General features: G+C 41.3%; 2 protein-coding genes across 2 annotated transcripts; both read left to right on the top strand.

Moving 5' to 3' along the window:
- Positions 1-57: 57 nt before the first annotated feature.
- Positions 58-4,319, top strand: LOC136712280 (elastase-1-like). The gene is made up of 7 exons (XM_066688756.1): positions 58-200; positions 630-739; positions 1,106-1,215; positions 1,886-2,014; positions 2,988-3,124; positions 3,362-3,507; positions 4,056-4,319. The coding sequence occupies exons 1-7, from the start codon at positions 167-169 to the stop codon at positions 4,317-4,319; spliced, it is 930 nt and encodes a 309-aa protein (XP_066544853.1). The 5' UTR covers positions 58-166.
- A 3,683-nt stretch (positions 4,320-8,002) lies between these two features.
- LOC136712287 (chymotrypsin-like elastase family member 1) lies at positions 8,003-11,039 on the top strand. The gene is made up of 8 exons (XM_066688768.1): positions 8,003-8,033; positions 8,236-8,336; positions 8,604-8,710; positions 8,894-9,022; positions 9,582-9,718; positions 9,971-10,116; positions 10,258-10,404; positions 10,930-11,039. The coding sequence occupies exons 1-8, from the start codon at positions 8,003-8,005 to the stop codon at positions 10,954-10,956; spliced, it is 825 nt and encodes a 274-aa protein (XP_066544865.1). The 3' UTR covers positions 10,957-11,039.
- The last annotated feature ends 3,317 nt before the right edge of the window (positions 11,040-14,356 follow it).

The following is a 14,356-nucleotide window of genomic DNA, read 5'->3' on the forward strand; positions in this document are numbered from 1 at the left end:
AATAGTCTCAGAAAAAAGCCAGGTTTTGTAAATATTAGATATTGCCTGGTAGACCTGATAGAGGCTAAAGTTATCTTTTTCCACGGGAGCGCTAATAATTTTTCCAGCCCGGACACCTATAAAAGTGAATATGTTGTGCTACGGAGGCCTACATTTCTAGCTGAAGATGATGCTGTTCCTTACATTGTTGTCCTGCCTTGGTAAGTCACTGCAAAAGCATAACAAACTGAAGAAGATAAATACAATGTAAAGTTTTAAATGTTATTCAGATACTGTATAAATATGGAAAGCATACTTTGAGGTAGCAAGTGAAATACTAGTGGTCAATGGAACACCTCATCAGTACAAGTACACATACAATATGCCAGGTAAGAAAAACATTTGGTGGCTGTGATAGTGTAAATAGTTCACCATCACGATTGATTTCCATGCATTGTCTGTCAAAGGTTTACACACATGCACATGCACACACATGCAGTTTTAACTTCAGTGCAGGGAAGTGGAATCTCTACAGTTTTCTCTAGACAGAAACCCGTGCACGATGATTTGAGTCTAGTTATCGATAGTTCACTGAGGTTTTGACCGAGCATTGCCTTGTCCTCTCCTTGGGGGGGGCTGTGCTGTTCCAGGTGTGATACATGGGGGTCCTGCTCCTTTACACCATGCCGTACACAATGAGAGGAGTGCCGAGAGAGTTGTCGGAGGGAATGATGCCCGTCCAAACTACTGGAGATGGCAGGTCAGTATTCCCACAATGTGCCAGAATCTAAAATCGGCATTATCCGTAACCCAATAGCATTGATCGGGCCTGCAGGCTTGTATTGGCAAGTTCCCAAACGTGGCTCTTGCATTGCCCTGCAACTAAGATCCTAACAGAGGTAAACGGTAATAATTTCACATTTTACCTTTGTGATTGTGTGACTTTTGAAATGAGCGATTTCACATTTACTATTACAGATTGAAATTTACAGAGTAAAATAATTGTACTTTGTCCTTCTAGACCTTCCTTGGGTTTTGGGGGATATTTGAAACATCCATACTAATGTAAAAAACATATTTTCCACTGGTTTGTAATATGCACTTTGTTTCCCACACCTCCTCACAGGTCTCCCTGCAATTTTCTTATGAAGACAACGAGACTTACTTCTACCACACCTGTGGAGGCACCCTCATTTCTCCCACGTTTGTCATGACTGCGGCCCATTGTATTCTCAAGTAAGAGCAGGATATTGAATTATTTTTAACAAAATGGATGTGCGGAGGCACAGATCGGCCCACACAGCCCAGAGAATGAGTCACGGATGCAGCAATGCACTTTGCTCGCAAACACAGACTCCTGAGAGGTTTTCTTTTCTGGTTGTTCTGGTCACAGCTTGGATCTTTCTATACTGTTATATAATTCATTCAATGTGTAAAACAGTAAAGGGACCATTTAAAAAGTAATCAATTTGTCTGTTATGGTTTAGCACTTATTGTACTAATGGTCAGAACACTTTCTATACCCGAAGAGATCATAATTTTCATCAGAATAGCTGGCACAATTAATGTACAAATCATGTGTTTGGACTGATCTGTAACATACATTCTTACCACACAACCCTTAATCATTTTCTCTTTTCTTCTGTATTAAATCATCTTCATATATCCTCAAATACAAAGGACTGTGATGAATGAAAATCTAATGAGACCAACTGATGAATACAGGAATGTTTCTGTAGGTTACAATAGTACAAATTGCCGTCTTCAATCCACACATCCTGTACTACATGTATCAGACTAATCTACATTTCAGTTCACCCCTTGAAGTTTATGACATGTCAGGGGAACTTGGATATCAACAGAAGTACTGCCTAATCCTACTTTCTCTCTTTCTCTCCCTCTGCAGCCCTCAAGGTACAAACTATCGTGTTGCTTTAGGAGATTACAACCTCTTTGAGTATGAGGGCAGCGAGATCTTCATTCCTGTGAAAAAGATTGTGCTGCATCCCAAGTGGACCGGTGACCTTGGCAATGGGTAAGAGCGGAGAAAAGCTTTTGACTTGACTGTAAAGTGCTGATTTCCTTGAGAATGTCTTTGAGAGGTTTTATTGAGCAGCACAAGGAAGGCAAAAAGAGTTCGACACCATCTGATTCTGGGCGGACACCTGGCACTTAAAGCTAGACGTCAACAAATGCAAAGTGCTATTGTTCTCGGGGGTACCAGGAATGAATGTGAATGTACAGTGAATGAATGTTAGAAAGTTACTTAACAGATTCTGAGATCACTCTGAGTCATTATTTTCTTCTAGACTATGTGGATTTGAGAATGTAATGGTATTTACCTTCTTGAATGTGACTGATGAAGTGGATTTCAAGCAATGAAACAGGGCCATGAGTTTACCAGTAGAATTCAAGAATACACTGGGACTGAGGAAGAGGTGCAGGGGTCCGAAAACTCTGCCTCAAAGGTCAAGCCAAGGTCAGGCTGAATCCCTGGCGAAAGAAATCCAATTAGTAAGATGTTTATTAGATAACGGTATCTAATTCAATTAAATGGTGTCTAAGACCTTGAAACCGAACACAGATAAAGTCCATATATGGGAATAATTGGAAGAAGTGATGATTATTCATTAAATGCTTATTAAGTCTTCTGTGACCTTGTGGACGACTCTCAGAAACAACAGGAAGGTTTGTTATCAATGTCACCATGTTTACCTCATCCTCTAAATGTTTCAAGCCAGGGAAATCAGAAGTTTTGAGAACTGAGTGTCTCCGTCTGCTACAGACTTCTCAAGACACAGAAAGAAAGGCAGATACACACAGGCCCTGAATTAATGAATGAATGAATTCAATTGGATGTCTGATAGAGTTTCTGATCAATACTAGAAATTCTCAATATAAACTAGCAAACCAGATGGACTGAATGCTCCCCTCATACTCGTAACCTTTTTACGTTCGTGTTCATTTTTGATTATCTTATATATTGAAAGAATCTCATTTTATTTTAGATTTGACATTGCCTTGTTGATGCTGGCTTCCCCAGCCTATGACAACGGCTTCATCGAAATGGCCAACCTGCCAGCGTTCGACCAGTCCCTTCCCCACGGCTTTCCCTGCTACATAACGGGATGGGGGCTGACCCAGTGTAAGTGAAGGAAGCTGACAAGAACAATCTAGTGACTGAAATCTGTGTGATGGGATAACACAGCCATTTGCCGGTATTGTCTCCTGTGGTTGTGTTTAATAACAAGATTTTTGATGAAGAGCTTTTCATTTTTAAACCACAGTTATTGATTTTATTTGAGGATTCTTGGGAAAAGTGGCACTTAGCCTTAAATATTATACTTCTCTCTCTCTCTCTCTCTCTCCCTCTCTCTCTCAGCTGGAGGCAGTGTTCCTGCCATTCTCCAAGAAGCTGTGCTTCCTGTAGTCCAGCACTCGGTCTGCTCCAGTAATGAATGGTGGGGTGGCCTTGCGAAGAAAAGCATGATCTGTGCAGGAGGAGACGGCTACTTGGCTGGGTGTCAGGTAGAGACGATCCCATTTTCTCATTAATCTGAGTATTTCTAATTCTTGTCCCTCTATGCGACCCATGTACATCTTTCTAATTCCACTTCTCCTGTATATCCGTCTGTGATATTTGTTTCTAGATCAGTTGAATCCCCCTGTGCCTAACCTCTGTCCAGTCACACACTGTCACTAGTAGCAGAAGAGGGATTGTCCTGCCAACACATGGCACACTGAGGGTCTTTTATCTCAGCGGACCCAACCTGACTCCTATAAGAGTGCTTTAACCACTCAATGGACTGGGAAACTATCATAGCTAACTGAATTATCTTCTGTGGAGATGTTATACTGCCTGCCTATTTATCAATGCATTTCGTACATTATTCATGTGCAAATCTATCTTTATTGTCAGTATTGCTGATAAATATATATTTCTCATCATTGTGTAGACATCTGAAATGGAGTGCTACACTTTCACCAATCTATTTCATAATTAAGATCCAGATGACAGCTTTTTAAATCAAGGAAGTGCGCTGCTATAAAGCCAATGCTCTGAACTCTTACTGCAGGGCGACTCCGGTGGCCCATTGAGCTGTTTCACCGACGGCACCTGGAAGGTTTACGGTGTTGTCAGCTACGGCCCCGCTGGGATGTGCAACACCTACAGGAAGCCGACCGTCTTCACTCGTGTGTCTTCGTACGTCGACTGGATCTTCAGTGTAAGCTTTGATTCATTCTGCCACAATACCCATCTTTGTTTTTCCAGGAAGACAAACACACATACACGCAAGAACACCACAGTTTTATCAGAATCAGTTGAAGAGTATAATTGATCAATTGATTCCAACTCAGACACATATGACACAAGTACAGGGCTCTTATGATCCAGCTGCAGTCCAGCCCAGATCTCATCTCAATCTGGTGAAGAGGCTAGCTGCTTAAAGTGACCACCTCACAACCTCATTGATAGTCCTGAATATGTATTATAGCAAGCTTACATCATTTTAGACACCAATAATTAATGGTATCATCGAGAGACAACGGCTGAAGTAAACACATACTGTAAACACTGCCACAGTTAAAATGGACAGTTTGCACAAACTTTGGATCACCTGTCTTCCTTTTCTCAGCTGACTTTGCTCCTATGTGATACGTTTTGCACGCAACTCAATGGCTTTGTGTGATCTTTATGCTATTTTAATGTAAATATGTTCTTTTTTTTCTAGGTCATTAAAAATAGTTAGAAGTGAAGAGAAGGCATCATTTATTGTGAAATAAATAAATGTAAAATAAATATTTCATTTTAAAAGTATATATTGACATTTTTGTCTCATGTTGTCACATTTGTTGTATTTATTGCTTCCAACGCAACCCTCACAAAGACAAGTTTGCATAATACACAAACAACTTTACCACCTTAATCTCAAAATCAAAATCTAATACTTACTCTTACCCAAAATTGAATCCTTTACTAACCCTAATCTTCCCAAATTGTTATATTACCAATTATCTTAACCCAAACCCCAGTCTAATGACTTCAACTAAACCCAAGCTGGACCTGTGCCAAAACCATCATTAAAACATAACCTATACTACTTGAAGTCTAAGATGGGAACCAAAAACTAACCCAACCCAAACATAAACCCTAGGATCAGTGCTATTTAATCCTAAACTTAACTGTTATCCAAATGTTGTATTACTAGGCTGAAAATACACTGACACAACCCAAATGTAACTAACAGCAGCCACAACCCAACAGCATAATCAAATCAATCCGGCCACTGATCCTGCCATATTCAAGCATCATCACTGACCACAAATTTAAAGTAACATTAATACAGTCTGAAAGCAGCGCCAGTTCTAACCCTGTCCACAATGCACATCTTTTGATCACACTCAGTCATGAATATATGTAAAGAACAGGTCACAAACCTTTCAGTATTTAAGAAGACTGAGGGACCTGAACCTTTTCACCCTGGAACAGAGGAGACTACGTGGGGACTTGATCCAAGTCTTCAAAATCATGAAAGGCATTGACCACATCAAACCAGAGGAGCTTTTCCAGATCAGCAGGGACACACACACCCGGGGACACACATGGAAATTGGGCTTCAAGGCATTCAAGACAGAAAACAGGAGACACTTCTTCACACAGAGAGGTGTCACAATCTGAACAAACTCCCCAGCGATGTGGCTGAAGAGACAATTTGGGAACATTCAAAAACAGACCGGATAGGCTCCTTGATCACTTAGTTATTAATTGACACCAAACGAGCACGAAGGGGGTGAATGGCCTCCTCTCGATTGTAAACTTTCTTTCCAACATCATCTTCCTAGTCTGTCACTTTTTTAACTCGTGAAATGCATGACTGAATCCAGAGAAAGTTTTATTACTCCTGGTGTCACCCTGGTCAGGACTGTTTCTTGCCTTTTGGGGGCCCTAAGCAGGATTTGATTTGGATGTCCCCCCCTCACTTTTTTTTCCTGATCCCATTTTTCCCAATGACATAGGTTTAGTGCTTTGCACATTTTTGCCCCAGGCTCATCAGCAGCACGTCATGTGTCGTCTGAAGTCTGTCAGTCAACAAAGGTCCTGACTGATATTTATTACACACTTTGCCTCCTCATAGTTTACTAAAACAATACAACAATATGTTGCAAAATCATGAATATAAAAGTAGGGTTTTGATCAATACACAGATCAGTAGCTAGTGGTTTTCAAACTGGTCCTGGAGTACCCCTTGCCCTGCTGGTTTTTGTTCCAACTGAGGTCTTAATTACTTATTTGATTGGTATATTGCTTTGATAGGTCAATTAAGCAATTTAGACCTCAGTTGGAACAAAAACCAGCAGGGTAGGGGCTACTTCATGACCGGTTTGAAAACCACTGGCTCAGATAAAAATGTACACCCACTTAAGAAACATGACACAAACCAATGATACATTCAATCCGTATAATATTCATTATTCCCTATCAGTGGGGTTGCAATTTAAACACACAAGTCTTCCGAAGAAAGCCGGGCCGATATTGTGTTTTAATTGCATTTAATGCTGAGAAGCAGCTCCATGTAAAGTCCAGTTTACCAAAAGCTTCGTCTTATTCTGGACTTTTGCGGTTTGCTTGGACCTCCCACGTCGCTCAATTTACTATAACAGCGCATAATAATATCGTGTTTAGGAGGACGAACAATTGTTTTAGTTATTTTAGAGTATGTTTAATATTATAAAAAAAATCATCATATTAATCTACACTTTTTTTAAATCTGTACCTAGCTCGATCCTCCCTCGACACTCTGCCAATCACTGATGCTGCAGAACTAGACTGCAGTGTTGCAGCACAGAAACGCGCAACATTGACAAGCCTCTTGCAGATCCTATTTAAGGTCAAACTCGCTACAGATGCGCAGCCACATGTTTTAATGAAACGCTCTTTGGTGGCCGGTGAGGTGAACTTGGACTGTCCACATAAAATAACGAGAAAACTAAACATACAGACATTTAGCTACACATTCAATGTCATCGTCATTAAAACAGTCAGTATGCAAGCAGGCTCTGTACAGTGATACAAACGAAGCATAATCACATAATATTACAATACCTTTCTCTTGTGCTTGTATTTCCTTCAGTTTATTGGTAAGCTGGGATTTCTTGGTCTTCTCTCCGCCAATCCTTTTTTTTTTCCTACTACACCTAACACATACCAAAACCAGATTTGTGACGGGTTTCTAGAGCATTACTTGTGTTTGATTGCATGATCAAACATAAAATCCAATCTGAAAACTGATCACTGTGATCAATTATAGAAAATTGAAAATATATTCAATTTATTAATAATTCGTTTTTACTAGGGTGCCCCCTAGCGGCCGGGGCCGTAAGCAGCCACTTATGTCTCTTACGCCTAGAAATGGCTGAAAGTATGTCATTTTCACTGTTAGCTCACTGAAAGAGATGTGTTAAACACTGAATTCTGGTTAAACCCTTCCTGTGAGCAGCTTAGTTCACTTCAGAGTAAGTGATTAGAAAGCAGAGTGTGTGAGAAATGTAATGATGTTTTTGTTTTGTCTAAACTGTCATCTGGGAATCCGACAGCTGCTTTTGAACAGTTGCTGGACTGATTTTTAAAATATGAGGACCATGAAGCGAAGGACCTTACATATCAGCTAAGGTGATATTCAGACAGTCCTTTAATCTCTAAAGTATTTCACCTTTACCTTCATAGAATATGATCTCCACATGAAAAAGCAACAGTTTTCTTGAACTATCAACCCCTTGACTTATTTCACATCTAATTAAAATAATGTTGACAACTGGAAAATCGAACAGCTGGGAAAATCTCACCTTCTCTCTTATCTTGAGGTATTTAAAGAAATAAAAAGGTTCTGTTCTGTTCTATGTTGGCTGAGACCCCAGTCAAGGTCATGTTTGGTGAAGTTACCCAAATGGCATTTTGTCAAAAATGAGGAGAGACTTATAAAATGGAAGCTGCCCCTGGCGCCTGGCTCTCAGTGCTTTCAAAATGTGGCGCCTGTTCGTTCTGCTCCTCGTTGGTAAGTCATCTGAGAAAACATTTCCTCTACAGTAAATGAGATGCTTTAAAATATTATTGTGGATTTGCTGTACCTGTAGATAGGTGTGTGTGTGTGGGGGGGGGGGGGTCTAGTTTATCAGGGTAGAAGAGAGACTTTACAAAACTAAACAAAAGTAAAAAGTGTATTTGCTCCTCTGTGACAACTCTGCAATACCCTTTAGGTTCTGCGACAGCAGGTCCAGCTGAGAGAGACTTCACTATCATCAACAAACCCAAGGTGGTAGGAGGGGTAGAAGCCAAGCCGAACAGCTGGCCCTGGCAGGTAACTGCAGCGTTTCCATTTGGAGAGATCATTGTGTTCATTGCTTATTCTTCCTCTGTACTGTTGAATACCTTTGTGAGAAAGTCACTTACAAACACACCATGCTGGCACATTGATCGTGTTTCCTCCTGTGTGGGACGCCTCAGGGAAACGAAACACATATACAGACTGAATGCAGAGTAAATGACAACTGTGGCATACATTACTTGAGCGATGTCAGATGAATATGCTATAATTCATAATCAGATGTATTTGTTTCCCCTTTAGATCTCCCTGCAGTACACCTACGTTAATGCCGGGGGCTGGGGCGTTGTGTGTGGGGGCACCCTGATTACACCCAACTGGGTCATGACTGCGGCTCACTGTGTCGATTTGTAAGTTGGAACAAATGGAAATAGAAGTCTTATTAAATTTAAGAAGGGGACCCACCTTCCCTCAGCCCTTCGCACTGCGCCAGAACCAGTTCAACATGATTACAATCAGAGTTTTATTCACATTGTGAGGATTGTTTGTTATTTTTTATTTCTGTACTAATAAATGTTGGCTGTATTTTCCAGTGACGATGGCTCCATCTACCGTGTGGCTCTGGGGGAGCACAATCTGTTTGTGTACGAAGGGACTGAGTTTTACAGGGATGTTGTTAGGATCATCATACACGAGGAATGGACCGGTTCTCTGGCTAAAGGGTGAGCATCAACCCCGAATACATTCTCCATTGTGTTCGCACTATTATTAGATGTCGCTTAATTCTGATCTGAATTGAATTTTACTGACAACATACTTACAACATATGATAATATTCACTTGTTATTGTACAGTACATGATATCCAAGCTATGCATGAGTCACAAAAGTTTGCAATCTGTGGACACACCGTGTAAAGAATATATTTAAACCAAAAAGCTGATTACAAGCAGAAAAGGCCACAACATCAATAGATGCAATTATTTCACTTCACTTATTCTCCTTGGCAGTTTCAATTGTTGCATAACTGTAAACCACCCACTATTGTTTTTACCTTCAATTCTTTATGTTTGAGTTTGTGTACTTTTTTTACATTAACTGTATTGTCTTGTGAAAGTTCTGGTTATTGTAAAACCTTATTCTCTTGCTCACGTGTGATATAAAACCTTACCACAGCCAGTTTCTTATTGAAGTCATGTCTAATGGCTTAAGTTTGCCAACAAAGTCATTGACACACAATGCCAGCTCAGTCCATGTAAACTGCACTGCTCTGCCGGTACAGGTTCGACATCGCCCTGCTTCGCCTGGCCCAGCCTGTCTATGACAGTGCCACCGTGCAGGCGGCCGCCCTGCCTCCCGCTGGTGCCATCCTCCCCAGCGGATTTCCGTGTTACATCACCGGCTGGGGCTTGACTGAGGGTAGGACCATTGCACATACACGAGGGTGCAATCCTCTGCCAGACTCTTTAACCGCCACAATAATTCAGTATATTTCTTGCATGCAGGAAAAGGAATGGCGAACAACATATAACAGAAACACAAGGTTTAAGGGTGGGGTGCCATGTCTACGACCAAAGTCTGTGACTGTAATTGAGACAAATGAACAGGCAGTGAAAGCCAAGTGAAGCTCGGCACGTTGTGACAGCGCTCTTCCATCCATGTCCTCCACAGACAGAGGCGACCCGTCTCCCGTCCTCCTGCAGGCTCTCCTCCCCGTCGTTGACATCCCCACCTGTGCCACCAACGAATACTGGGACTACTACGCCCAGGAGAACATGATTTGCGCGGGAGGAGATGGGATGCTGGCTGGATGCAATGTAACGGCTTACAAACAAGTCATTTTACTGACACCTCTTTACTTGACCTCTCTGTGTTGTTTATATAAAAGAGGACAACACTGTGCACTGATTTAATCCATGTTTTGTCGTTCAGTTAACCCTCTAGCTTTCCCCCCGCAGGGCGACTCTGGTGGGCCCCTGAGCTGTCAGGTGAACGGAGTCTGGCAGGTCCATGGCATCGTTAGCTTCGGCCCATACATCTGTAACATCTACAAGAAGCCAACCGTCTTCACTCGAGTTTCAGATTACATCAGTTGGATGAAGAATGTAAGTCTTGTCTGTTTAATTGCTTTTTAGTGTTTTCAGATATCACTTTTAAGAAACAAATTTTTAAAATAGTCTCTTTTACAAGGTTGTCCTGACATTGCTTTATACCAGGCAAATTGAGCCTAAATGGGTCTGGATATGTATTATTGTTGATGATTAAATGATATGTACTTATCCTTATTGCACAAAATAAGTCACTAATTATGTATTTTCTGTTTTCAATGTTAGTCTAAACATCAACCAGCTTTGGCAAAGAAAATAAGAAAGATTACAAGCACATTTTAAGTATTCAATTGTTACATAACTTTAATTTACAGTTATTCTAAAGTAAATAGTTTTAGATTATAAATAATTCTGATAAATGTTCAGTTGAAAGCCGGATCCTGATACAGGATATTGTGTCTCAGACACCATGAAAAGCACTACTCATGAGATTAAAACACTAGACAGTTGTTGTTTTTTGCAGTGTTGTGCAGTACTTTTGTATCATGACCTGATCTTTATCACAATTTCTTCCTTCCGCAGACAATGAACCTTAATGGAGGCGCTTAATTGTTTTTGTTTATTTTCCTGTGATGTGAAAAGGAAATTATGGAATAAAACATTCTTAAAACCTGCCTGTTTTTAATCAAATGAACAGAGGATTGTGTGTATGTATCTGTGAATAGGTGTGCGTGTGTCAGAACAGAAAACTTGTCCCTTGCATTTATTGCTAATCCAATTGTCCAGTAACCAGCAGAGGGAGATGTTGTCCCACGTAAAACCCTGCAGTTTGTTTTATCATATGAGGCAAAATAATCAATGCAATTTAGTTTTGGCAAAAATAAACCACGTCTTTAGTCTGACGGTCCTGTGTGCAACTGAAGAATGAAAGTTTTGTTCTTGAATGTCCTGCTTTGAGTCGTGTCCTCAGTGTCCAGAGGTCATTAAAACTAGGAGACAGATGACCTTCAGCCCTCCTTTAGAAACTACTAGCCCAAGCAAACTGGAGGAAACAACACTTTATCATGTTTATAGGGATTGTTTTTTGAGCTGGCTGAGCTTCAGTCCCACAATAACAGGTCATCAATTAAAGACTGTTTTATTCTTCGGGAATCCATTCTCACTGACTTTTTACAGTATGAGAACATTAGTGCTATGCTATGCTATGCTAATTTAACAGCTCCTTGTTACGCTGATGTTCCCAATTTAAAAACTAATAAATAACTCTGAGTATAGACACTCCAAAGCCATAGAGGTATAAACACAGAAGAGACGGCCCGGTGCACAGCTGGACACAGGCTCAGCTTGTGTCTGTGGAACAAGACAGGGAGACGACACAAGAAGAAAGCTTGCGGCATGTTGTGCTCTGAGACAAGGACTTCTAGATATTGTTGCATTTTAGGATTCACCGCTGACAAAAACAACAATTAATGAGAGGCAAGTGCGAGTCGGGTCAGTACAACAGGTTTTAGGCACAGGGTTAACTGTCAACCCTGTAAACTACAACAATTCCCCTTAATAACCAGATCCCCTAGCGATCTGCCCTGCCCCCAACACGACGCAGTGACAGACACACACAGCAGCCCCTCCACCCCACACAACAGACCCAGATCACTGTCACACAGCAGCACTGCAGACACAAAGGGAAACGGGCGCCCTTGACGCGTTAGACAGCTGTGAAAACATCCTGTCACTGTCAGACAAGTGCACTAATTGCATAAATTGAAATTATCTGTGAATAATTCCAAAAAATGCTTTCCACTTTTCCAGCCTCACATTCTAATTGATTAAATACATCCAAACTTACGCAGGAATAAAATATTACACTGTCAAGTCTTTCCCTCATTTAAAAAAGCTTCAGAAATGATGCTCCTTCAGTCTGGCTTCATTACCTGTGCCCCGAGGCCCTGTGATCAGTCTGGTCTTTGAGACATCGATACACGGTTATATTTGTGAAGATTGGAACTGAATGCAGTATTCCAGATGTTACCACACAGCTGTTGGGAAAAAGAAGCGGAACAAAAGCACTAAAGCACAAGGACGGATGCATCTGATGCGAGGATAGAATCGATAAATCAGTAATTGGACATTTGAAAGTCAGGTTGATGTTATACTGTTGTCAATCAAGGCCAAAATAAACAAAAAATATGATATCCTCCTCTTGAATGCAAATATAGAAGAATTACAAAAAATACCTTTCAGTACTAAGTGGAAACCATAAATTAATGAATCCGGTCACAGCAACTTGTATTTACAGTCTTCAATTTAAGGTCAAATGTTCAGCCTGTCAAATGTGTGATAGATTATATATTATAAATCACTGGCTGGCTGTCACTAGTTAAGGGCACCGTAAAGCCCTTAAGGGCAAAGGGAAGAAAAGCCCAAAGTGAAGTCTCCTTTGCTAATCACAAAAGGGGGCATTTGTGACTCCATGACTCATTTCTCTCCGGCAGCATCGCCGCTCTTCGGAAAGTTTAAGCTCATGTTGTATTGCCATGGAAACCGCAGTTCTCTGCCTCCGGACCCCCTCTCAAACCGCCAGGGTGCCGTGCCAGAATCTCTCTGCAGCGGCTCGGTTTGGGAAGTAGATCAGTCTGCAGTCAGGATACAATGAATTATTTGGAAGAGAAGAGCATAATAAAAACAGTATGGGTTTTTCATTCCGGCTTGGTAAATACTGTGTTTACGGATCAACCCTCAATAGCGCTTGTTGGATGTCCTGGCTGGCTGTTGTGTGTTTCTCTGGCAAAGTAATCCCAGATTTGCTACAGAGAACTTTGCAGAATTATACTATATTATTATTATTATTATTATTATTATTATTATTATTATTATTATTTATTTATTTATTTATTTATTTATTTATTTATTTATTAGCAGATGCCCTTATCCAGGGCAACTTACAAAATATAAGCACAATACAAAGTGCAAAAATACAGTGCAGTTCAGTGTATAAAACATTACAAATTCCAATTTAAATAATACAGTGCAATTCAAAGCATAATACATTGTACAAATTCCAATTGACACAAATGTATACAATATATGAGGTCTTACATCCTGGATTGTAAAAGCCGAGTGCAGACAAGATGTTAGGTCCCAGTCAAGGGCAAAGGGAAGTGGGAGCATAGGGGAAATCAAAATAACAGTACGAGTACTAGTAATACAAGGCAAGTAGTATGATAAAACAATGTAAAGTGCTATTTTACAGGAGAGTAAAGGACTAAATTACAAGTACTGTCTGAAAAGATGTGTCTTGAGTAAGTGCTGGAAGGAGGTCAAGGACTTCAGTGGGAAGGTCGTTCCACCATTTAGGGGCCATGAATGAGAAGGAGCGGCTCTGGAGGAAGGGGAGTGCAGAGGAGGCAGAGTTAGTCTTCTGCCACTGGAAGAGCGCAGTGGTCTGGAGGGGATGTATGGAGAGAGTAGCGTGTGTGAATCGGGGCAGAGAGAATACCAGACGAGCCGCAGAGTTCTGGATGAGCTGGAGCGGTGGGTAGTAGATGCAGGCAGGCCGGCCAGGAGGGAGTTGCAGTAGTCCAGGCGGGAGAGGATCAGTGACTGGACGAGCAGCTGAGTCGAGTAGTCAGTGAGGAAGGGACGGATTTGGCGTATGTAGCTCAGGAAGAATCTGCAGGTCCGTGTCAGCGTGGTGTAGGAGAGCGCAGGATCGAGGGTGACTCCTAGATTTTTAGTGGAAGGAGAAGGAGAGAGTGTCATAGATTCCAAGGGGATTGAGATGGAGAGATCAGCAGAAGGTGAGGAAGAGGGGGGGAAGAGGAGATCCAATTTGGAGAGGGTGAGCTTGAGGTGGTGCGAGTGCATCCAGGTGGCGATAGCAGACAAGCAGGAAGAATTGTGAGAGGGGATGAGGGGGTCAGAGAAGGGAAAAGACAGGAAGATCTGGGCATCATCTGTGTAAAAATGGTAATAGAAACTATGGGATGCAATGAGGGGGCCCAGGGAGTGA

This window comes from Amia ocellicauda, chromosome 2, assembly GCF_036373705.1.
Source record: "Amia ocellicauda isolate fAmiCal2 chromosome 2, fAmiCal2.hap1, whole genome shotgun sequence".
Lineage (NCBI taxonomy): Eukaryota > Metazoa > Chordata > Actinopteri > Amiiformes > Amiidae > Amia > Amia ocellicauda.